This window comes from Ascaphus truei, chromosome 13 (genome assembly GCF_040206685.1).
Source record: "Ascaphus truei isolate aAscTru1 chromosome 13, aAscTru1.hap1, whole genome shotgun sequence".
Classification (NCBI taxonomy): Eukaryota; Metazoa; Chordata; class Amphibia; order Anura; family Ascaphidae; genus Ascaphus; species Ascaphus truei.
Window position 1 is genome coordinate 10,854,103 of NC_134495.1, and position 24,363 is coordinate 10,878,465.

The following is a 24,363-nucleotide window of genomic DNA, read 5'->3' on the forward strand; positions in this document are numbered from 1 at the left end:
TCATTAAAAATAGCATTGAGTTAAATTTTAAAATGAAACAAAAAAAGGTAGTAGGTATTATCTAATACTACAGAACTGATTTTTTTTTAAATACTTAGGATATTGCATGAACTGTTCCTTTATAATTCTAATACTTCCGTATAATAACCTTAAAATCCTTACACTTGGGATTTAGCACATTTATTGGATTAACATCTATACACACCTGGATGTGACACACTGACCAGGGATGGGACTTTGGGTAATATCCCCATACAGTGTGTGACATGGTCTGGCAGTACTCCGTGTGTCACTGTGTGTATTTCTCTGTGTCAGTGTGTATTGCAGCACAGGTAGTGTGTTTCTCAGTTTGTGTGTGGTTTTTTTCTTGGTGTGTATTGCAGCACAGGTGGGGTGTGTGTTAGTGTGTATTGCAGCACAGGTGGTGTGTCTGTGTATTGCAGTATAGGTGTGTGTTAGTGTGTATTGCAGCACGTGTGTGCGTGTGGTGCAGCACAGGTTGTGTGTGTGTGTGTGTGTGTGTGTGTGTGTGTGTGTGTGTTGCAACACAGGTGGTGTGTATTTCTCAGTGTGCGTGTGGTGCAGCACAGGTGGTGTGTGTGTGGTGCAGCACGGGTGGTGTGTTTTTCTCTGTGTGTGTGTGTGGTGCAGCACGGGTGGTGTGTTTTTCTCTGTGTGTGTGTGTGTGTGGTGCAGCACGGGTGGTGTGTTTTTCTCTGTGTGTGTGTGTGTGTGTGTGTGTGTGTGTGTATTGCAGTATAGGTGTGTGTGTGTATTGCAGTATAGGTGTGTATGTGTGTGTGTGTGTGTTGCAGTATAGGTAGGTGTGTGTGTGTTGCAGTGTAGGTAGGTGTGTGTGTGTGTGTGTGTGTTGCAGTATAGGTAGGTGTGTGTGTGTGTGTGTGTTGCAGTATAGGTGTGTGTGTGTGTGTGTATTGCAGTATAGGTGTGTGTGTGTGTGTGTGTGTGTGTTGCAGTATAGGTAGGTGTGTGTGTGTTGCAGTATAGGTAGGTGTATGTGTGTGTGTGTGTTGCAGTATAGGTAGGTGTGTGTGTGTGTGTGTGTTGCAGTATAGGTGTGTGTGTATTGCAGTATAGGTGTGTGTGTGTGTATTGCAGTATAGGTGTGTGTGTGTATTGCAGTATAGGTGTGTGTGTGTGTGTGTGTGTGTGTGTGTGTGTGTGTATTGCAGTATAGGTGTGTGTGTGTGTGTGTGTGTGTGTTGCAGTATAGGTAGGTGTGTGTGTGTGTGTGTGTGTTGCAGTATAGGTAGGTGTGTGTGTGTGTGTGTGTGTGTTGCAGTATAGGTAGGTGTGTGTGTGTGTGTGTGTGTGTGTGTGTTGCAGTATAGGTAGGTGTGTGTGTGTGGGGTGTGTGTGTGTGTGTGTATTGCAGTATAGGTGTGTGTATTGCAGTATAGGTGTGTGTGTGTGTGTGTATTTTGCAGTATAGGTGTGTGTGTATATTGCAGTATGTGTGTGTGTGTGTTGTGTGTGTGTGTGTGTGTGTGTGTATTGCAGCACAGGTGGTGTGTATTTCTCAGTGTGTGTATTGCAGCACAGGTGTGTGTGTGGTGCAGCACAGGTGGTGTGTATTTCTGTGTGTGTGTATTGCAGCACAGGTGTGTATTTCTGTGTGTGTGTATTGCAGCACAGGTGTGTGTGTGTGTGTGTGGTGCAGCACAGGTGGTGTATTTCTCAGTGTGTGTATTGCAGCACAGGTGTGTGTGTGTGTGTGTGTGTGTGTGTGTGTGTGTGTGTGTGTGTGTGTGTGTGTGTGTGTGTGTGTGTGTGTGTGTGTGTGTGGTGCAGCACAGGTGGTGTGTATTTCGCAGTGTGTCTATTGCAGCGCAGGTGGTGTGTGAAATCTGCTACGTCACTTCCGCCTCCCTTCTGGGCTGTACCATCCTCCGGATTATTCCCGGGGGTCAGCTCTATCTTTGTTGCCCCGCGTGAGACCGGAGACACTGAGCAGGAAACCCCCGGGTTACACAGAATGAGACCGCCCGGATGTGGCGGAATGTTACCATAGCAACGGATCAATACAGCCAGGGAAAGTTACTGTATCATTAGAGAGACAGCCAGAGAGTTACTGTATCCAGAGACAGCCAGGGAGAGTTACTGTATCCAGTGAGAGACAGCCAGGGAGAGTTACTGTATCGAGTGAGAGACAGCCAGGGAGAGTTACTGTATCCAGTGAGAGACAGCCAGGGAGAGTTACTGTATCCAGTGAGAGACAGCCAGGGAGAGTTACTGTATCCAGTGAGAGACAGCCAGGGAGAGTTACTGTATCGAGTGAGAGACAGCCAGGGAGAGTTACTGTATCCAGTGAGAGACAGCCAGGGAGAGTTACTGTATCCAGTGAGAGACAGCCAGGGAGAGTTACTGTATCCAGTGAGAGACAGCCAGGGAGAGTTACTGTATCCAGTGACAGCCAGGGAGAGTTACTGTATCCAGTGAGACAGCCAGGGAGAGTTACTGTATCCAGTGAGAGACAGCCAGGGAGAGTTACTGTATCCAGTGAGACAGCCAGGGAGAGTTACTGTATCCAGTGAGAGTGTTACTATAGCCAAGGAGAGTTGCTGTATCCAGAGAGAGACAGCCAGGGAGAGTTACTGTATCGAGAGAGACTGCCAGGTAGTTACTGTATTCAGACAGCCAGGGAGAGTTAGTGCATCCAGAGAGACAGCCAGGGAGAGTTTCTGTATCCAGACACAGCCAGGGAAAGTTACTGTATCCAGAGAGAGTGTTACTATAGCCAGGGAGAGTTACTGTATCGAGACAGACTGCCAGGTAGTTACTGTATGCAGACAGCCAGGGAGAGTTAGTGCATCCAGAGAGAGTTACTATAGCCAGGGAGAGTTTCTGTATCCAGAGAGGCAGCCAGGGAGAGTTACTGTACCCACAGAGACTGACAGGGAGTGTTTATCACTATTATAAAAAGAGTGCATGTGTCTGAAAGGGACATCTACATAATGTAAAGGCATGAGCGAGCCAGGAAGAGAGAATTGAGCAAAGTCTCAGAATTCATCCTCCGCTTATAACGAGGTCTGAGCAGTGTCACACCCAGTCCCCACCTTGCCAAGATGAGCAGTGAGCAGCGTAGTGACTGTCCCCTGACCTAGAGAGACCCCTGCCATGTTCAGCACCAGCCTGCCCACTCTGCCCTGCTGGTCCCAGTTGGGCCGCCTGGAGAAGCTCCCTGCTAGAGTACCCACCACAGAACAGGGGTCTGGGATCCTCATGGAACCCGTCATACTCCCTGCTCTGGAGAACCGTGAGCAGGCCAAGAAAGTGTTCGTACTGGAGAAGAGGATTGAGTTCCTGCAGCAGGAGCAGTCGGCCACCCTGCGGAGTCTTCACAGTGAGATCCATCTCCTGAAGAAGGAGAACACAGGTGTGCTGTGCAGGGGATCCTCCTATGGGACAAGATACCTGTGTGGGACTGTCACTCTACCTAATAACAGAGAGACATGTCTGTCATGTCAGCGGTGTCTTGGGATACATATGCAACACGAACCATGTGATTTCTTTATTACAGATCTAAAATATGAGCTTATCATGCTGGAGACGACGGCAGCAGACAAAGGTACCCAGACCCTCCCCCAGCTTCGTGTGTCTTTATCTCGGCCCTGTCTTACGCTTCCAGTGCATGTATACGGAATGCTGGCAAAGTTCATTGCTGCACCCAAGAGCTTACACTCCAATCTTGGTTGCAGGCGACACAAGCTGTGGGGTATGAAGTACTTGTTCACGGAAAAGGGTCATGGAATAGTCTTCCAACAGAGGCCAATGCAGTAAGAGAATTCAAACATGCGCGAGATAGATAGAAGGATATTCCGTACATGAGCTAGTAGGGGCTACGGTTTTACAGCAGAGAGTGTGGGCACTCGGAGGGGGTGCGGGGCGGGGGGGGGGGTGCGGTTCTTATCTGTCATCACATTTCTAGGAATCTCCTTTGTATGCATATATGTATATCTTTATATAGTGCCCACAGTGTACTCCGTGCTTTACATGAGGGACAGTACAATACAGGAAGTTATAATACAATAACTGCAACAAATAAAATCAGACAATCCCTGCCCCGGAGAGCTTACAATCTAAGAGGTATGTTGGCAGGCTTGCAGAGACTGTGGGAATAAGTGCTGTAGATGGCGGTGCTTGGCCACAATGGTTGGTGGGAGCGACTGTGGTTGTGGGACAGTAGCCACGAGTCCGGGCTATTGGGATGCTTCTGCTTGGGTGAGTTTTAAGGTTAGTCTTGGCTGTGTCACATGGTAAGTGTCTGTGGAGTTACAATTCCCTGTATTGTATTGTCTCTCTTGTAAAGTGCCTAGTACAGCTGTGGGTGCTATATAAATAAGCATATACAAAGGTGGGGAGAGAAGGTGCTTAGGGTATACTGAGTGTGAGGGAGTTCCATAGCTAAGGGGCTATAACCCATTTGGTGCCAGAGAAGCCATCGGCTCATTGCAAACTGTCCCCTGTGGCAGCAACGGGGTAAATGACATTTGTAGATGGTCGCAGCAGATTTCTACAGCAAAATAGAGATGTAACTGCAGTGCTGCCACTTTGCATTAGTTCAGTTTGTGCTCTATGCCAGGGGGCTCAACCTCAGTCCTCAAGCCCTCCCACCCCAACAGGTCAGGCTTTCCCTGCTTCAATACAGGTGGCTCAATTAGTCCCTGCTTCAGCACAGGTGGCTCAACCAGACTAAGCCTCTAATTGAGCCACCTGTGCTGAAGCAGGGATATCCTGAAGACCTGTTGGGGGGTCTTGAGGACTGGAGTTGAGCACCCTGCTCTATGCTGCAGCTGTTGGCTGCTTGACATTGCAGCTTCCCTGTACTGTACTGTGGCCTTTTGAGACGTGCCGGCCCTGTTCTGAATCCTCTGGTGTCCATGCGGAAGAGGATACCATGTGGGCGGCCTTAGGGCAAAGCAGTTGCCTTGGGCTCGCGCCTTTGGGGGGGCACCGCGCTCCGTCCTCCTGTCAGCACCGGTATCCAAATTCCACCTGACAGGAGAGACCTGGAGGAGGGAGCTGGTGAGTCCCCGAACCGGCGGAGGACCGCACTGCTGCTCACCCCAAGGTAGGGACGGGGGAGGGTGCGTGTGTACAGCTGGGGGAGGTGGGTGTGTGTGTGCACGCATGCATGGGGCGGCCATCCTTCTGCAGTCTCACGTGGTCATGGCGATGCGTTGCCATGACAATGTGGCGTCACATTACGCTGTGATGTCATGACGCTACAGGAGGAGGGGCCCCGCCAGAGGTAAGGCTGGCCCTGTGTCTTTGATCTGCCGCAGGTCACCGCTCAGCATCACACAGTGGCAGTGCTGGCTCCTCCGGGGCAGGATCAGCCGACGATGTAACGGGCATACAGCAACAACAGCCCAGGATCACCGGGCAGGAGGAGACGGGGGGAGAGGCAGCAGGATTGAAGGAACCCCTGGGCCCACAGCTCACCCATGCCGAGCACACGGAGGGGACAAGAAAGGAGCGGCAGCCCAGGTACACAATGACAGCGCTAAACCAAACCTGCCGTGGGAAAAAATCTAAAGCAGAGCTCTGAAAAGGGTTGTGCAACTGAATGTTTAAGGTCTGACTCCCACGCCTCCAGCAGGTAAGAGGTTAAATGGTAACTTTGTGGAAATATCCACACTATATTTATCCAGCGCTCTACTGAACCACACTGATGTCTCCCCTATTCACATAGCCCCGTGGGTTTGCTTTCCCCTATTCACACAGCCTCGTGGGTTTGCTTTCCCCTATTCACACAGCCTCGTGGGTTTGCTTTCCCCTATTCACATAGCCTCGTGGATTTGCTTTCCCCTATTCACACAGCCCCGTGGGTTTGCTTTCCCCTATTCACATAGCCCCGTGGGTTTGCTTTCCCCTATTCACATAGCCCCGTGGGTTTGCTTTCCCCTATTCACATAGCCCCTTGGGTTTGCTTTCCCCTATTCACATAGCCCCGTGGGTTTGCTTTCCCCTATTCACACAGCCTCGTGGGTTTGCTTTCCCCTATTCACATAGCCTCGTGGGTTTGCTTTCCCCTATTCACATAGCCCCGTGGGTTTGCTTTCCCCTATTCACATAGCCCCGTGGGTTTGCTTTCCCCTATTCACATAGCCCCGTGGGTTTGCTTTCCCCTATTCACATAGCCCCGTGGGTTTGCTTTCCCCTATTCACATAGCCCCGTGGGTTTGCTTTCCCCTATTCACATAGCCCCGTGGGTTTGCTTTCCCCTATTCACATAGCCCCGTGGGTTTGCTTTCCCCTATTCACATAGCCCCGTGGGTTTGCTTTCCCCTATTCACATAGCCTCGTGGGTTTGCTTTCCCCTATTCACATAGCCCCGTGGGTTTGCTTTCCCCTATTCACACAGCCCCGTGGGTTTGCTTTCCCCTATTCATATAGCCCTGTGGGTTTGCTTTCCCCTATTCACATAGCCCCGTGGGTTTGCTTTCCCCTATTCACACAGCCCCGTGGGTTAGCTATCCCCTATTCACATAGCCTCGTGGGTTTGCTTTCCCCTATTCACACAGCCTCGTGGGTTTGCTTTCCCCTATTCACATAGCCTCGTGGGTTTGCTTTCCCCTATTCACACAGCCCCGTGGGTTTGCTTTCCCCTATTCACACAGCCCCGTGGGTTTGCTTTCCCCTATTCACACAGCCCCGTGGGTTTGCTTTCCCCTATTCACATAGCCCCGTGGGTTTGCTTTCCCCTATTCACACAGCCCCGTGGGTTTGCTTTCCCCTATTCACACAGCCCCGTGGGTTTGCTTTCCCCTATTCACATAGCCCCGTGGGTTTGCTTTCCCCTATTCACATAGCCCCGTGGGTTTGCTTTCCCCTATTCACATAGCCCCGTGGGTTTGCTTTCCCCTATTCACATAGCCCCGTGGGTTTGCTTTCCCCTATTCACATAGCCCCGTGGGTTTGCTTTCCCCTATTCACATAGCCCCGTGGGTTTGCTTTCCCCTATTCACATAGCCTCGTGGGTTTGCTTTCCCCTATTCACATAGCCCCGTGGGTTTGCTTTCCCCTATTCACATAGCCTCGTGGGTTTGCTTTCCCCTATTCACATAGCCCCGTGGGTTTGCTTTCCCCTATTCACATAGCCCCGTGGGTTTGCTTTCCCCTATTCACATAGCCCCGTGGGTTTGCTTTCCCCTATTCACATAGCCCCGTGGGTTTGCTTTCCCCTATTCACACAGCCCCGTGGGTTTGCTTTCCCCTATTCACATAGCCCCGTGGGTTTGCTTTCCCCTATTCACATAGCCCCGTGGGTTTGCTTTCCCCTATTCACATAGCCCCGTGGGGTTGCTATCCCCTATTCACATAGCCCCGTGGGTTTGCTTTCCCCTATTCACATAGCCCCGTGGGTTTGCTTTCCCCTATTCACATAGCCCCGTGGGTTTGCTTTCCCCTATTCACACAGCCCCGTGGGGTTGCTATCCCCTATTCACATAGCCCCGTGGGTTTGCTTTCCCCTATTCACATAGCCCCGTGGGTTTGCTTTCCCCTATTCACATAGCCTCGTGGGTTTGCTTTCCCCTATTCACATAGCCCCGTGGGGTTGCTATCCCCTATTCACATAGCCCCGTGGGTTTGCTTTCCCCTATTCACATAGCCCCGTGGGTTTGCTTTCCCCTATTCACATAGCCCCGTGGGTTTGCTTTCCCCTATTCACATAGCCTCGTGGGTTTGCTTTCCCCTATTCACATAGCCTCGTGGGTTTGCTTTCCCCTATTCACATAGCCCCGTGGGTTTGCTTTCCCCTATTCACATAGCCCCGTGGGTTTGCTTTCCCCTATTCACATAGCCCCGTGGGTTTGCTTTCCCCTATTCACATAGCCTCGTGGGTTTGCTGTCCCCTATTCACATAGCCCCGTGGGTTTGCTTTCCCCTATTCACATAGCCCCGTGGGTTTGCTTTCCCCTTTTCACACAGCCTCGTGGGTTTGCTTTCCCCTATTCACATAGCCTCGTGGGTTTGCTTTCCCCTATTCACATAGCCCCGTGGATTTGCTTTCCCCTATTCACATAGCCCCGTGGGTTTGCTTTCCCCTATTCACATAGCCCTGTGGGTTTGCTTTCCCCTATTCACATAGCCTCGTGGGTTTGCTTTCCCCTATTCACATAGCCCAGTGGGTTTGCTTTCCCCTATTCACACAGCCCCGTGGGTTTGCTTTCCCCTATTCACATAGCCCCGTGGGTTTGCTTTCCCCTATTCACATAGCCCCGTGGGTTTGCTTTCCCCTATTCACATAGCCCCGTGGGTTTGCTTTCCCCTATTCACATAGCCCCGTGGGTTTGCTTTCCCCTATTCACATAGCCCCGTGGGTTTGCTTTCCCCTATTCACATAGCCTCGTGGGTTTGCTTTCCCCTATTCACATAGCCCCGTGGGTTTGCTTTCCCCTATTCACACAGCCCCGTGGGTTTGCTTTCCCCTATTCACATAGCCCTGTGGGTTTGCTTTCCCCTATTCACATAGCCCCGTGGGTTTGCTTTCCCCTATTCACACAGCCCCGTGGGTTAGCTATCCCCTATTCACATAGCCTCGTGGGTTTGCTTTCCCCTATTCACACAGCCTCGTGGGTTTGCTTTCCCCTATTCACATAGCCTCGTGGGTTTGCTTTCCCCTATTCACACAGCCCCGTGGGTTTGCTTTCCCCTATTCACACAGCCCCGTGGGTTTGCTTTCCCCTATTCACACAGCCCCGTGGGTTTGCTTTCCCCTATTCACATAGCCCCGTGGGTTTGCTTTCCCCTATTCACACAGCCCCGTGGGTTTGCTTTCCCCTATTCACACAGCCCCGTGGGTTTGCTTTCCCCTATTCACATAGCCCCGTGGGTTTGCTTTCCCCTATTCACATAGCCCCGTGGGTTTGCTTTCCCCTATTCACATAGCCCCGTGGGTTTGCTTTCCCCTATTCACATAGCCCTGTGGGTTTGCTTTCCCCTATTCACATAGCCCCGTGGGTTTGCTTTCCCCTATTCACATAGCCCCGTGGGTTTGCTTTCCCCTATTCACATAGCCTCGTGGGTTTGCTTTCCCCTATTCACATAGCCCCGTGGGTTTGCTTTCCCCTATTCACATAGCCTCGTGGGTTTGCTTTCCCCTATTCACATAGCCCCGTGGGTTTGCTTTCCCCTATTCACATAGCCCCGTGGGTTTGCTTTCCCCTATTCACATAGCCCCGTGGGTTTGCTTTCCCCTATTCACATAGCCCCGTGGGTTTGCTTTCCCCTATTCACATAGCCCCGTGGGTTTGCTTTCCCCTATTCACACAGCCCCGTGGGTTTGCTTTCCCCTATTCACATAGCCCCGTGGGTTTGCTTTCCCCTATTCACATAGCCCCGTGGGTTTGCTTTCCCCTATTCACATAGCCCCGTGGGGTTGCTATCCCCTATTCACATAGCCCCGTGGGTTTGCTTTCCCCTATTCACATAGCCCCGTGGGTTTGCTTTCCCCTATTCACATAGCCCCGTGGGTTTGCTTTCCCCTATTCACACAGCCCCGTGGGGTTGCTAACCCCTATTCACATAGCCCCGTGGGTTTGCTTTCCCCTATTCACATAGCCCCGTGGGTTTGCTTTCCCCTATTCACATAGCCTCGTGGGTTTGCTTTCCCCTATTCACATAGCCCCGTGGGGTTGCTATCCCCTATTCACATAGCCCCGTGGGTTTGCTTTCCCCTATTCACATAGCCCCGTGGGTTTGCTTTCCCCTATTCACATAGCCCCGTGGGTTTGCTTTCCCCTATTCACATAGCCTCGTGGGTTTGCTTTCCCCTATTCACATAGCCCCGTGGGTTTGCTTTCCCCTATTCACATAGCCCCGTGGGTTTGCTTTCCCCTATTCACATAGCCCCGTGGGTTTGCTTTCCCCTATTCACATAGCCTCGTGGGTTTGCTGTCCCCTATTCACATAGCCCCGTGGATTTGCTTTCCCCTATTCACATAGCCCCGTGGGTTTGCTTTCCCCTATTCACATAGCCCTGTGGGTTTGCTTTCCCCTATTCACATAGCCTCGTGGGTTTGCTTTCCCCTATTCACATAGCCCAGTGGGTTTGCTTTCCCCTATTCACACAGCCCCGTGGGTTTGCTTTCCCCTATTCACATAGCCCCGTGGGTTTGCTTTCCCCTATTCACACAGCCCCGTGGGTTTGCTATCCCCTATTCACATAGCCTCGTGGGTTTGCTTTCCCCTATTCACACAGCCTTGTGGGTTTGCTTTCCCCTATTCACACAGCCTCGTGGGTTTGCTTTCCCCTATTCACACAGCCCCGTGGGTTTGCTTTCCCCTATTCACACAGCCCCGTGGGTTTGCTTTCCCCTATTCACACAGCCCCGTGGGTTTGCTTTCCCCTATTCACATAGCCCCGTGGGTTTGCTTTCCCCTATTCACATAGCCTCGTGGGTTTGCTTTCCCCTATTCACATAGCCCCGTGGGTTTGCTTTCCCCTATTCACATAGCCTCGTGGGTTTGCTTTCCCCTATTCACATAGCCCCGTGGGTTTGCTTTCCCCTATTCACATAGCCCCGTGGGTTTGCTTTCCCCTATTCACATAGCCCCGTGGGTTTGCTTTCCCCTATTCACATAGCCCCGTGGGTTTGCTTTCCCCTATTCACATAGCCCCGTGGGTTTGCTTTCCCCTATTCACACAGCCCCGTGGGTTTGCTTTCCCCTATTCACATAGCCCCGTGGGTTTGCTTTCCCCTATTCACATAGCCCCGTGGGTTTGCTTTCCCCTATTCACATAGCCCCGTGGGGTTGCTATCCCCTATTCACATAGCCCCGTGGGTTTGCTTTCCCCTATTCACATAGCCCCGTGGGTTTGCTTTCCCCTATTCACATAGCCCCGTGGGTTTGCTTTCCCCTATTCACACAGCCCCGTGGGTTTGCTTTCCCCTATTCACATAGCCCCGTGGGTTTGCTTTCCCCTATTCACATAGCCCCGTGGGTTTGCTTTCCCCTATTCACATAGCCCCGTGGGGTTGCTATCCCCTATTCACATAGCCCCGTGGGTTTGCTTTCCCCTATTCACATAGCCCCGTGGGTTTGCTTTCCCCTATTCACACAGCCCCGTGGGTTTGCTTTCCCCTATTCACACAGCCCCGTGGGGTTGCTATCCCCTATTCACATAGCCCCGTGGGTTTGCTTTCCCCTATTCACATAGCCCCGTGGGTTTGCTTTCCCCTATTCACATAGCCTCGTGGGTTTGCTTTCCCCTATTCACATAGCCCCGTGGGGTTGCTATCCCCTATTCACATAGCCCCGTGGGTTTGCTTTCCCCTATTCACATAGCCTCGTGGGTTTGCTTTCCCCTATTCACATAGCCCCGTGGGTTTGCTTTCCCCTATTCACATAGCCCCGTGGGTTTGCTTTCCCCTATTCACATAGCCCCGTGGGTTTGCTTTCCCCTATTCACATAGCTTCGTGGGTTTGCTTTCCCCTATTCACATAGCCCCGTGGGTTTGCTTTCCCCTATTCACATAGCCCCGTGGGTTTGCTTTCCCCTATTCACACAGCCTCGTGGGTTTGCTTTCCCCTATTCACATAGCCTCGTGGGTTTGCTTTCCCCTATTCACATAGCCCCGTGGATTTGCTTTCCCCTATTCACATAGCCCCGTGGGTTTGCTTTCCCCTATTCACATAGCCCTGTGGGTTTGCTTTCCCCTATTCACATAGCCTCGTGGGTTTGCTTTCCCCTATTCACATAGCCCCGTGGGTTTGCTTTCCCCTATTCACACAGACCCGTGGGTTTGCTTTCCCCTATTCACACAGCCCCGTGGGTTTGCTTTCCCCTATTCACACAGCCCCGTGGGTTTGCTATCCCCTATTCACACAGCCCCGTGGGTTTGCTTTCCCCTATTCACACAGCCTCGTGGGTTTGCTTTCCCCTATTCACATAGCCTCGTGGGTTTGCTTTCCCCTATTCACATAGCCCCGTGGGGTTGCTATCCCCTATTCACATAGCCCCGTGGGTTTGCTTTCCCCTTTTCACATAGCCCCGTGGGGTTGCTATCCCCTATTCACATAGCCCCGTGGGTTTGCTTTCCCCTATTCACATAGCCTCGTGGGTTTGCTTTCCCCTATTCACATAGCCCCGTGGGTTTGCTTTCCCCTATTCACATAGCCCCGTGGGTTTGCTTTCCCCTATTCACATAGCCCCGTGGGTTTGCTTTCCCCTATTCACATAGCCTCGTGGGTTTGCTTTCCCCTATTCACATAGCCCCGTGGGTTTGCTTTCCCCTATTCACACAGCCCCGTGGGTTTGCTTTCCCCTATTCACACAGCCTCGTGGGTTTGCTTTCCCCTATTCACATAGCCTCGTGGGTTTGCTTTCCCCTATTCACATAGCCCCGTGGGGTTGCTATCCCCTATTCACATAGCCCCGTGGGTTTGCTTTCCCCTATTCACATAGCCCCGTGGGGTTGCTATCCCCTATTCACATAGCCCCGTGGGTTTGCTTTCCCCTATTCACATAGCCTCGTGGGTTTGCTTTCCCCTATTCACATAGCCCCGTGGGTTTGCTTTCCCCTATTCACATAGCCCCGTGGGTTTGCTTTCCCCTATTCACATAGCCCCGTGGGTTTGCTTTCCCCTATTCACATAGCCTCGTGGGTTTGCTTTCCCCTATTCACATAGCCCTGTGGGTTTGCTTTCCCCTATTCACATAGCCCCGTGGGTTTGCTTTCCCCTATTCACACAGCCTCGTGGGTTTGCTTTCCCCTATTCACATAGCCTCGTGGGTTTGCTTTCCCCTATTCACATAGCCCCGTGGATTTGCTTTTCCCTATTCACATAGCCCCGTGGGTTTGCTTTCCCCTATTCACATAGCCCTGTGGGTTTGCTTTCCCCTATTCACATAGCCTCGTGGGTTTGCTTTCCCCTATTCACATAGCCCCTTGGGTTTGCTTTCCCCTATTCACATAGCCTCGTGGGTTTGCTTTCCCCTATTCACATAGCCCCGTGGGTTTGCTTTCCCCTATTCACATAGCCCCGTGGGTTTGCTTTCCCCTATTCACATAGCCTCGTGGGTTTGCTTTCCCCTATTCACATAGCCCCGTGGGTTTGCTTTCCCCTATTCACATAGCCCCGTGGGTTTGCTTTCCCCTATTCACACAGCCTCGTGGGTTTGCTTTCCCCTATTCACATAGCCTCGTGGGTTTGCTTTCCCCTATTCACATAGCCCCGTGGATTTGCTTTCCCCTATTCACATAGCCCCGTGGGTTTGCTTTCCCCTATTCACATAGCCCTGTGGGTTTGCTTTCCCCTATTCACATAGCCTCGTGGGTTTGCTTTCCCCTATTCACATAGCCCCGTGGGTTTGCTTTCCCCTATTCACACAGCCCCGTGGGTTTGCTTTCCCCTATTCACACAGCCCCGTGGGTTTGCTTTCCCCTATTCACACAGCCCCGTGGGTTTGCTATCCCCTATTCACACAGCCCCGTGGGTTTGCTTTCCCCTATTCACACAGCCTCGTGGGTTTGCTTTCCCCTATTCACATAGCCTCGTGGGTTTGCTTTCCCCTATTCACATAGCCCCGTGGGGTTGCTATCCCCTATTCACATAGCCCTGTGGGTTTGCTTTCCCCTATTCACATAGCCCCGTGGGTTTGCTTTCCCCTATTCACATAGCCCCGTGGGTTTGCTTTCCCCTATTCACATAGCCTCGTGGGTTTGCTTTCCCCTATTCACATAGCCCCGTGGGTTTGCTTTCCCCTATTCACATAGCCCCGTGGGTTTGCTTTCCCCTATTCACACAGCCTCGTGGGTTTGCTTTCCCCTATTCACATAGCCTCGTGGGTTTGCTTTCCCCTATTCACATAGCCCCGTGGATTTGCTTTCCCCTATTCACATAGCCCCGTGGGTTTGCTTTCCCCTATTCACATAGCCCTGTGGGTTTGCTTTCCCCTATTCACATAGCCTCGTGGGTTTGCTTTCCCCTATTCACATAGCCTCGTGGGTTTGCTTTCCCCTATTCACATAGCCCCGTGGGTTTGCTTTCCCCTATTCACACAGCCCCGGGGTTTGCTTTCCCCTATTCACACAGCCCCGTGGGTTTGCTTTCCCCTATTCACACAGCCCCGTGGGTTTGCTATCCCCTATTCACACAGCCCCGTGGGTTTGCTTTCCCCTATTCACACAGCCTCGTGGGTTTGCTTTCCCCTATTCACATAGCCTCGTGGGTTTGCTTTCCCCTATTCACATAGCCTCGTGGGTTTGCTTTCCCCTATTCACATAGCCTCGTGGGTTTGCTTTCCCCTATTCACATAGCCTCGTGGGTTTGCTTTCCCCTATTCACACAGCCTCGTGGGTTTGCTTTCCCCTATTCACATAGCCCCGTGGGTTTGCTATCCCCTATTCACATAGCCTCGTGGGTTTGCTTTCCCCTATTCACATAGCCTCGTGGGTTTGCTTTCCCCTATTCACATAGCCTCGTGGGTTTGCTTTCCCCTATTCACATAGCCTCGTGGGTTTGCTTTCCCCTATTCACACAGCCTCGTGGGTTTGCTTTCCCCTATTCACATAGCCTCGTGGGTTTGCTTTCCCCTATTCACATAGCCTCGTGGGTTTGCTTTCCCCTATTCACATAGCCTCGTGGGTTTGCTTTCCCCTATTCACATAGCCTCGTGGGTTTGCTTTCCCCTATTCACATAGCCTCGTGGGTTTGCTTTCCCCTATTCACATAGCCTCGTGGGTTTGCTTTCCCCTATTCACATAGCCTCGTGGGTTTGCTTTCCCCTATTCACATAGCCTCGTGGGTTTGCTTTCCCCTATTCACATAGCCCCGTGGGTTTGCTTTCCCCTATTCACATAGCCTCGTGGGTTTGCTTTCCCCTATTCACATAGCCTCGTGGGTTTGCTTTCCCCTATTCACATAGCCCCGTGGGGTTGCTATCCCCTATTCACATAGCCCTGTGGGTTTGCTTTCCCCTATTCACATAGCCCCGTGGGTTTGCTTTCCCCTATTCACATAGCCCCGTGGGTTTGCTTTCCCCTATTCACATAGCCTCGTGGGTTTGCTTTCCCCTATTCACATAGCCCCGTGGGTTTGCTTTCCCCTATTCACATAGCCCCGTGGGTTTGCTTTCCCCTATTCACACAGCCTCGTGGGTTTGCTTTCCCCTATTCACATAGCCTCGTGGGTTTGCTTTCCCCTATTCACATAGCCCCGTGGATTTGCTTTCCCCTATTCACATAGCCCCGTGGGTTTGCTTTCCCCTATTCACATAGCCCTGTGGGTTTGCTTTCCCCTATTCACATAGCCTCGTGGGTTTGCTTTCCCCTATTCACATAGCCTCGTGGGTTTGCTTTCCCCTATTCACATAGCCCCGTGGGTTTGCTTTCCCCTATTCACACAGCCCCGGGGTTTGCTTTCCCCTATTCACACAGCCCCGTGGGTTTGCTTTCCCCTATTCACACAGCCCCGTGGGTTTGCTATCCCCTATTCACACAGCCCCGTGGGTTTGCTTTCCCCTATTCACACAGCCTCGTGGGTTTGCTTTCCCCTATTCACATAGCCTCGTGGGTTTGCTTTCCCCTATTCACATAGCCTCGTGGGTTTGCTTTCCCCTATTCACATAGCCTCGTGGGTTTGCTTTCCCCTATTCACATAGCCTCGTGGGTTTGCTTTCCCCTATTCACACAGCCTCGTGGGTTTGCTTTCCCCTATTCACATAGCCCCGTGGGTTTGCTATCCCCTATTCACATAGCCTCGTGGGTTTGCTTTCCCCTATTCACATAGCCTCGTGGGTTTGCTTTCCCCTATTCACATAGCCTCGTGGGTTTGCTTTCCCCTATTCACACAGCCTCGTGGGTTTGCTTTCCCCTATTCACACAGCCTCGTGGGTTTGCTTTCCCCTATTCACATAGCCTCGTGGGTTTGCTTTCCCCTATTCACATAGCCTCGTGGGTTTGCTTTCCCCTATTCACATAGCCTCGTGGGTTTGCTTTCCCCTATTCACATAGCCTCGTGGGTTTGCTTTCCCCTATTCACATAGCCTCGTGGGTTTGCTTTCCCCTATTCACATAGCCTCGTGGGTTTGCTTTCCCCTATTCACATAGCCTCGTGGGTTTGCTTTCCCCTATTCACATAGCCTCGTGGGTTTGCTTTCCCCTATTCACATAGCCCCGTGGGTTTGCTTTCCCCTATTCACATAGCCTCGTGGGTTTGCTTTCCCCTATTCACATAGCCTCGTGGGTTTGCTTTCCCCTATTCACATAGCCTCGTGGGTTTGCTTTCCCCTATTCACATAGCCTCGTGGGTTTGCTTTCCGCTTCACACATCCTTTTTATCCGTGTAGTTTGGTTGTAGGATTTCTCCCCTCTGGAGGATGTGGGAAAATGCCAGTAATGTAGGTTACGGATTCCCCCCAGAGGAATGTATTATTGCAGAGCAGGTGGCAGTACAGCGGGGGCGGGGCTCTGTGTAAATACAGCGGGGGCGGGGCCCTGTGTAAATACAGCAGGGGGCGGGGCTCTGTGTAAATACAGCAGGGGGCGGGGCTCTGTGTAAATACAGCGGGGGCGGGGCTCTGTGTAAATACAGCGGGGGCGGGGCCCTGTGTAAATACAGCGGGGGCGGGGCCCTGTGTAAATACAGCGGGGGCGGGGCCCTGTGTAAATACAGCGGGGGTGGGGCTCTGTGTAAATACAGCAGGGGGCGGGGCTCTGTGTAAATACAGCGGGGGCGGGGCCCTGTGTAAATACAGCGGGGGCGGGGCCCTGTGTAAATACAGCGGGGGCGGGGCCCTGTGTAAATACAGCGGGGGCGGGGCTCTGTGTAAATACAGCGGGGCGGGGCTCTGTGTAAATACAGCGGGGGCGGGGCTCCGTGTAAATACAGCGGGGGCGGGGCTCTGTGTAAATACAGCGGGGGCGGGGCTCTGTGTAAATACAGCAGGGGCGGGGCTCTGTGTAAATACAGCGGGGGCGGGGCTCTGTGTAAATACAGCGGGGGCGGGGCTCTGTGTAAATACAGCGGGGGCGGGGCTCTGTGTAAATACAGCGGGGGCGGGGCTCTGTGTAAATACAGCGGGGGTGGGGCTCTGTGTAAATACAGCGGGGGGCGGGGCTCTGTGTAAATACAGCAGGGGGCGGGGCTCTGTGTAAATACAGCGGGGGGCGGGGCTCTGTGTAAATACAGCGGGGGGCGGGGCTCTGTGTAAATACAGCGGGGGCGGGGCTCTGTGTAAATACAGCGGGGGCGGGGCTCTGTGTAAATACAGCGGGGGCGGGGCTCTGTGTAAATACAGCGGGGGCGGGGCTCTGTGTAAATACAGCGGGGGCGGGGCTCTGTGTAAATACAGCGGGGGCGGGGCTCTGTGTAAATACAGCGGGGGCGGGGCTCTGTGTAAATACAGCGGGGGCGGGGCTCTGTGTAAATACAGCGGGGGCGGGGCTCTGTGTAAATACAGCGGGGGCGAGGCCCTGTGTAAATACAGCGGGGGCGGGGCTCTGTGTAAATACAGCGGGGGCGGAGCTCTGTGTAAATACAGCGGGGGCGGGGCCCTGTGTAAATACAGCGGGGCGGGGCCCTGTGTAAATACAGCGGGGGCGGGGCTCTGTGTAAATACAGCAGGGGGCAGGGCTCTGTGTAAATACAGCGGGGGCGGGGCTCTGTGTAAATACAGCGGGGGCGGGGCTCTGTGTAAATACAGCGGGGGCGGGGCCCTGTGTAAATACAGCGGGGGCGGGGCTCTGTGTAAATACAGCGGGGGGTGGGGCTCTGTGTAAATACAGCGGGGGCGGGGCTCTGTGTAAATACAGCGGGGGCGGGGCCCTGTGTAAATACAGCAGGGGGCGGGGCTCTGTGTAAATACAGCAGGGGGTGGGGCTCTGTGTAAATACAGCGGGGGGTGGGGCTCTGTGTAAATACAGCGGGGGGTGGGGCTCTGTGTAAATACAGCGGGGGGTGGGGCTCTGTGTAAATACAGCGGGGGCGGGGCCCTGTGTAAATACAGCGGGGGCGGGGCTCTGTGTAAATACAGCAGGGGGCGGGGCTCTGTGTAAATACAGCGGGGGCGGGGCTCTGTGTAAATACAGCGGGGGCGGGGCTCTGTGTAAATACAGCGGGGGCGGGGCCCTGTGTAAATACAGCGGGGGGCGGGGCTCTGTGTAAATACAGCGGGGGGTGGGGCTCTGTGTAAATACAGCGGGGGGTGGGGCTCTGTGTAAATACAGCAGGGGGTGGGGCCCTGTGTAAATACAGCAGGGGGTGGGGCTCTGTGTAAATACAGCGGGGGCGGGGCTCTGTGTAAATACAGCGGGGGCGGGGCCCTGTGTAAATACAGCAGGGGGCGGGGCTCTGTGTAAATACAGCGGGGGGTGGGGCTCTGTGTAAATACAGCGGGGGGTGGGGCTCTGTGTAAATACAGCGGGGGGTGGGGCTCTGTGTAAATACAGCGGGGGCGGGGCTCTGTGTAAATACAGCGGGGGCGGGACTCTGTGTAAATACAGCAGGGGGTGGGGCTCTGTAAATACAGCAGGGGGTGGGGCTCTGTAAATACAGCAGGGGGCGGGGCTCTGTGTAAATACAGCGGGGGCGGGGCTCTGTGTAAATACAGCGGGGGCGGGGCTCTGTGTAAATACAGCGGGGGCGGGGCTCTGTGTAAATACAGCGGGGGAGAGGCCCTGTGTAAATACAGCGGGGGCGGGGCCCTGTGTAAATACAGCAGGGGGCGGGGCTCTGTGTAAATACAGCGGGGGGCGGGGACTGTGTAAATACAGCAGGGGGCGGGGCTCCGTGTAAATACAGCGGGGGGCGGGGACTGTGTAAATACAGCGGGGGCGGGGCCCTGTGTAAATACAGCAGGGGGCGGGGTTCTGTGTAAATACAGCAGGGGCGGGGCTCTGTGTAAATACAGCAGGGGCGGGGCTCTGTGTAAATACAGCAGGGGGGCGGGGCTCTGTGTAAATACAGCGGGGGTGGGGCTCTGTGTAAATACAGCGGGGGCGGGGCTCTGTGTAAATACAGCGGGGGCGGGGCCCTGTGTAAATACAGCGGGGACGGGGCTCTGTGTAAATACAGTGGGGGCGGAGCTCTGTGTAAATACAGTGGGGGCGGGGCCCTGTGTAAATACAGCGGGGGCGGGGCTCTGTGTAAATACAGCGGGGGCGGGGCTCTGTGTAAATACAGCGGGGGCGAGGCTCTGTGTAAATACAGCGGGGGCGGGGCTCTGTGTAAATACAGCGGGGGCGGGGCCCTGTGTAAATACAGCGGGGGCGGGGCTCTGTGTAAATACAGCGGGGGCGGGGCTCTGTGTAAATACAGCGGGGGCGGGGCTCTGTGTAAATACAGCGGGGGCGGGGCTCTGTGTAAATACAGCAGGGGCGGGGCTCTGTGTAAATACAGCGGGGGCGGGGCTCTGTGTAAATACAGCGGGGGCGCGGCTGTGTAAATACAGCAGGGGGCGGGGCCCTGTGTAAATACAGCGGGGGCGGGGCTCTGTAAATACAGCGGGGGCGGGGCTCTGTGTAAATACAGCGGGGGCGGGGCCCGGTGTAAATACAGCGGGGGCGGGGCTCTGTGTAAATACAGCAGGGGGCGGGGCCCTGTGTAAATACAGCAGGGGGCGGGGCTCTGTGTAAATACAGCAGGGGGCGGGGACTGTGTAAATACAGCAGGGGGCGGGGCTCCGTGTAAATACAGCAGGGGGCGGGGCTCCGTGTAAATACAGCAGGGGGCGGGGCTCCGTGTAAATACAGCAGGGGTCGGGGCTCTGTGTAAATACAGCAGGGGGTGGGGCTCTAGAAGTACAGCAGGGGCCGGGATCTGAAGTACAGCAGGCGGCGGGGCTCTAGAAGTAAAGCAGGGGGCGGGCCTCTAGAAGTACAGCAGGGGCGGGGCTGCAGGGGGCTGGCCTCTAGAAGTACAGCGGGGCTCTAGAAGTACAGCAGGGGGCGGGCCTCTAGAAGTACAGCAGGGGCGGGGCTGCAGGGGGCTGGCCTCTAGAAGTACAGCAGGGGGCACGCTCTAGAAGTACAGCAGGGGGCGGGGCTTTAGAAGTACAGCAGGGGGCGGGGCTCTAGAAGTACAGCAGGGGGCCGGACTCTAGAAGTAGAGCAGGGGCCGGACTCTAGAAGTACAGCAGGGACCGGGCTCTAGAAGTACAGCAGGGGCCGGGGCTGTAGAAGTACAGCAGGGGGCGTGGCTCTAGAAGTACAGCAGGGGGCGGGCTCTAGAAGTACAGCGGGGGCCGGGCTCTAGAAGTACAGCGGGGGCCGGGCTCTAGAAGTACAGCGGGGGCCGGATCTCTAGAAGTACAGCGGGGGGCGGGTCTCTAGAAGTACAGCGGGGGCCGGGCTCTAGAAGTACAGCAGGGGCGGGGCTCTAGAAGCACAGCAGGGGGCGGGTCTCTAGAAGTACAGCGGGGGGCGGGTCTCTAGAAGTACAGCGGGGGGCGGGTCTCTAGAAGTACAGCGGGGGGCGGGGCTCTAGAAGTACAGCGGGGGGCGGGACTCTAGAAGTACAGCGGGGGCGGGGCTCTAGAAGTACAGCAGGGGGCGGGGCTCTAGAAGTATAGCAGGGGGTGGGTCTCTAGAAGTACAGCGGGGGCGGGGCTCTAGAAGTACAGCGGGGGCGGGGCTCTAGAAGTACAGCGGGTCGGGGCTCTAGATGTACAGCGGGGGCGGGGCTCTAGAAGTACAGCGGGGGGCGGGGCTCTAGAAGTACAGCGGGGGCAGGGCTCTAGAAGTACAGCGGGGGCAGGGCTCTAGAAGTACAGCGGGGGCCGGGCTCTAGAAGTACAGCGGGGGCCGGGCTCTAGAAGTACAGCGGGGGCGGGGCCCTAGAAGTACAGCGGGGGCCGGGCTCTAGAAGTACAGCGGGGGCGGGGCCCTAGAAGTACAGCGGGTCGGGGCTGTAGATGTACAGCGGGGGCGGGGCTCTAGAAGTACAGCGGGGGCGGGGCTCTAGATGTACAGCGGGGGCGGGGCTCTAGAAGTACAGCGGGGGCGGGGCTCTAGAAGTACAGCGGGTGCCGGGCTCTAGAAGTACAGCGGGGGGCGGGCTCTAGAAGTACAGCGGGGGGCGGGGCTCTAGAAGTACAGCGGGGGGCGGGGCTCTAGAAGTACAGCGGGGGGGCGGGGCTCTAGAAGTACAGCGGGGGCCGGGCTCTAGAATTACAGCGGGGGCCGGGCTCTAGAAGTACAGCGGGGGCCGGGCTCTAGAAGTGCAGCGGGGGCCAGGCTCTAGAAGTACAGCGGGGGCGGGGCTCTAGAAGTACAGCGGGGGGGCGGGGCTCTAGAAGTACAGCGGGTGCCGGGCTCTAGAAGTACAGCAGGGGGCGGGTTCTAGAAGTACAGCGGGGGCGGGGCTCTAGAAGTACAGCGGGGGGCGGGGTTCTAGAAGTACAGCGGGGGGCGGGGCTCTAGAAGTACAGCGGGGGGCGGGGCTCTAGAAGTACAGCGGGTGCCGGGCTCTAGAAGTACAGCAGGGGGCGGGGCTCTAGAAGTACAGCGGGGGGCGGGGCTCTAGAAGTACAGCAGGGGGCGGGGCTCTAGAAGTACAGCAGGGGGGGGGGCTCTAGAAGTACCGCAGGGGCGGGGCTCTAGAAGTACAGCGGGGGGCCGGGCTCTAGAAGTACAGCAGGGGCGGGGCTCTAGAAGTACAGCGGGGGGCCGGGCTCTAGAAGTACAGCGGGGGGCCGGGCTCTAGAAGTACAGCGGGGGGCCGGGCTCTAGAAGTACAGCGGGGGCTCCGTTTGTTTTCCAGTTAATAAACATGACTTTTCCCCAGGGCGGAGGCTGCACAGGACACTGCAGCAGGGAGCAGCACCCGAGATGTTATTCAGGGTCACCCCAAAGCACAGTCAGCCCACATTCCCATCACCTCCCTGAGGCCACTTTTGGTTCACACGTCCCCGTTGCAGCCCCCCAGAGCCCCCACATCAGCGGAGTGCGAGAAAATCATCCACCAACTGTGGAGGAAAAACCGCGAGGTGACAAAAGACGAGGACAGGGGACTGTCACACTGTGACCCTGGGGTGGTGGGAGGAAGCACATGGAATCTGGCAGTCACCGTGTCACTTCCTGTTACAGCTCCTGCGGATCAAAGTCTTTCTGAACGATGTTATCCAGAAAAACAAGTGGACCCCAGAAGCCCAACATCTGGCCAAAGCCTTCGTCAGGAGCCCGGCCGGGTGAGTCCGCAGCAGCGCGTCTCCGGGAGGTTGCTGATGCTGCTTTTTATTTCAAACCCTTTCTCGGTATTGCACAGCACATAAGGGGTTAAACAATGTTTTATTCCCAGGCCCAAAGATATCATCAGTCTGGCAGAGGCTTCGGCGAAGGACAAAGTCCGAACATGGTATGTACAAGTGAGATTATTACCACACACATCCCCGGGGGGCGAGGTAGCGTTTTTATGGATGGTTTATCGGAGGTATAAAGTGAAGTTGAGTTTGAGTCGTACAACTGGCGTTCCCACAAACAGCAGGAAGTTCAGTTTTGTAATAAAAAAAAAATACATACCGGACCTGGATTATTTTATTACTATTGTGCTGCCACGGTGGTCAGTGGATGCACTGAAAGGCCGTGGCAGTTAAGGGTTTAATTAGACTAATATCGGTGATCTGAATAATTACCAGCACCGATCCCTTTCTTTGGATAGCGCCAGAGGCAGCTGATAAACGTATAGATTACCCATTTTAGCTTCTCTGCACATACATGGAAGCTGTAACTGACACAGTAGCACACCTCCCCCATCCCATGCTCACTGTCCCCCCCCCCCCCTAGGTCCTCATCCCATGCTCACTGTCCCCCCCCCAGGTCCTCATCCCATGCTCACTGTTTCCCCGCCGCCCCACCTCCTCACAGGTCCCCCATCCCATGCTCACTGTCCCCCCCCCCCACCTCCTCACAGGTCCCCCATCCCATGCTCACTGTCCCCCCGTCCCCCCCCAGGTCCCCCATCCCATGCCCACTGTCCCCCCCCCCCCAGGTCCCCCATCCCATGCCCACTGTCCCCCCCCTCCCAGGTCCCCCATCCCATGCTCACTGTCCCCTCCCACCAGGTCCCCCATCCCATGCTCACTGTCCCCCCCCCCACCTCCTCACAGGTCCCCCATCCCATGCTCACTGTCCCCCCCACCTCCTCACAGGTCCACCTCCCACCTCCTCACAGGTCCCCCATCCCATGCTCACTGTCCGTCCCCCCCACCACCTCACAGGTCCCCCATCCCATGCTCACTGTCCCGTCCCCCACAGGTCCCCCATCCCATGCTCACTGTCCCCCCCCCACCTCCTCACAGGTCCCCCATCCCATGCTCACTGTCCCGTCCCCACCTCCTCACAGGTCCCACATCCCATGCTCACTGTCCCGTCCCCCCCCACCTCCTCACAGGTCCCCCATCCCATGCTCACTGTCCCCCCCCCACGCTCACTGTCCCCCCCCCCACAGGTCCCCCATCCCATGCTCAGTCCCGTCCCCCCCACCTCCTCCCAGGTCCCCCCCTACCTCCTCACAGGTCCCCCATCCCATGCTCACTGTCCCCCCCCCCCCCCACCTCCTCCTCACAGGTCCCCCATCCCATGCTCACTGTCCCCCCCCCCACCTCCTCACAGGGTGCCCGCACCGATGCCGGGTGCTGAGAAAGCGACACTCCCGGCCCTGAGACAGACTCTGGGGAACTTTGCGGACAGACAGAAGAGAGCTCAGGCCGTTCAAAAGAGCCGTTTCCAGCGAACGCTACATTAACTCTGCACAGGGGACAAGCTGCTCCGACTGATAAAAGCACTGAAATAAACCGGAATTAGATTTATTATCACAATTTATTCACAGCTGGAAAATTCCAACCCCGAGGGAGGTGGTTGGAAAAACCTGACATTCTGGTTTGTGCCCACTGTGGTCCGATTGCAGTGTGTCCCCTCTCACGCCGTGTGTTACTGCGGGACCACACGTACTGAATACAGAGGCAGCGATCAGATTAATCCCTGTATTGCAAGAGGTGGTGTGTAAGTGAGCGAGAAGGGAGAGAGCGAGAGCGAGAAGGGAGAGAGCGAGAGCGAGAAGGGAGAGAGCGAGAGCGAGAAGGGAGAGAGCGAGAGCGAGAAGGGAGAGAGCGAGAGCGAGAAGGGAGAGAGCGAGAGAGCGAGAAGGGAGAGCGAGAGAGCGAGCGAGAAGGGAGAGAGCGAGAGAGCGAGCGAGAAGGGAGAGAGTGAGAAGGGAGAGAGTGAGAAGGGAGAGAGTGAGAAGGGAGTGAGAGAGAAGGGAGAGAGTGAGAAGGGAAAGAGTGAGAGTGAGAAGGGAGAGAGTGAGAAGGGAGAGAGCAAGACTGAGAGCGAGAAGGGAGAGAGCGAGTGAGAAGGGAGAGAGTGAGAAGGGAGAAGGGAGAGAGTGAGAAGG

At 55.0% G+C, this 24,363-nt stretch overlaps 1 protein-coding gene across 1 annotated transcript; it reads left to right on the forward strand.

Moving 5' to 3' along the window:
- The first annotated feature begins 1,909 nt into the window (after positions 1–1,909).
- CCDC74B (coiled-coil domain containing 74B) lies at positions 1,910–23,779 on the forward strand. The gene is made up of 7 exons (XM_075568469.1): positions 1,910–3,397; positions 3,542–3,589; positions 5,307–5,511; positions 21,757–21,958; positions 22,059–22,159; positions 22,270–22,326; positions 23,583–23,779. Exons 1-7 carry the CDS (start codon positions 3,139–3,141, stop codon positions 23,713–23,715), a joined length of 1,005 nt encoding a protein of 334 aa, XP_075424584.1. The 5' UTR covers positions 1,910–3,138; the 3' UTR covers positions 23,716–23,779.
- The last annotated feature ends 584 nt before the right edge of the window (positions 23,780–24,363 follow it).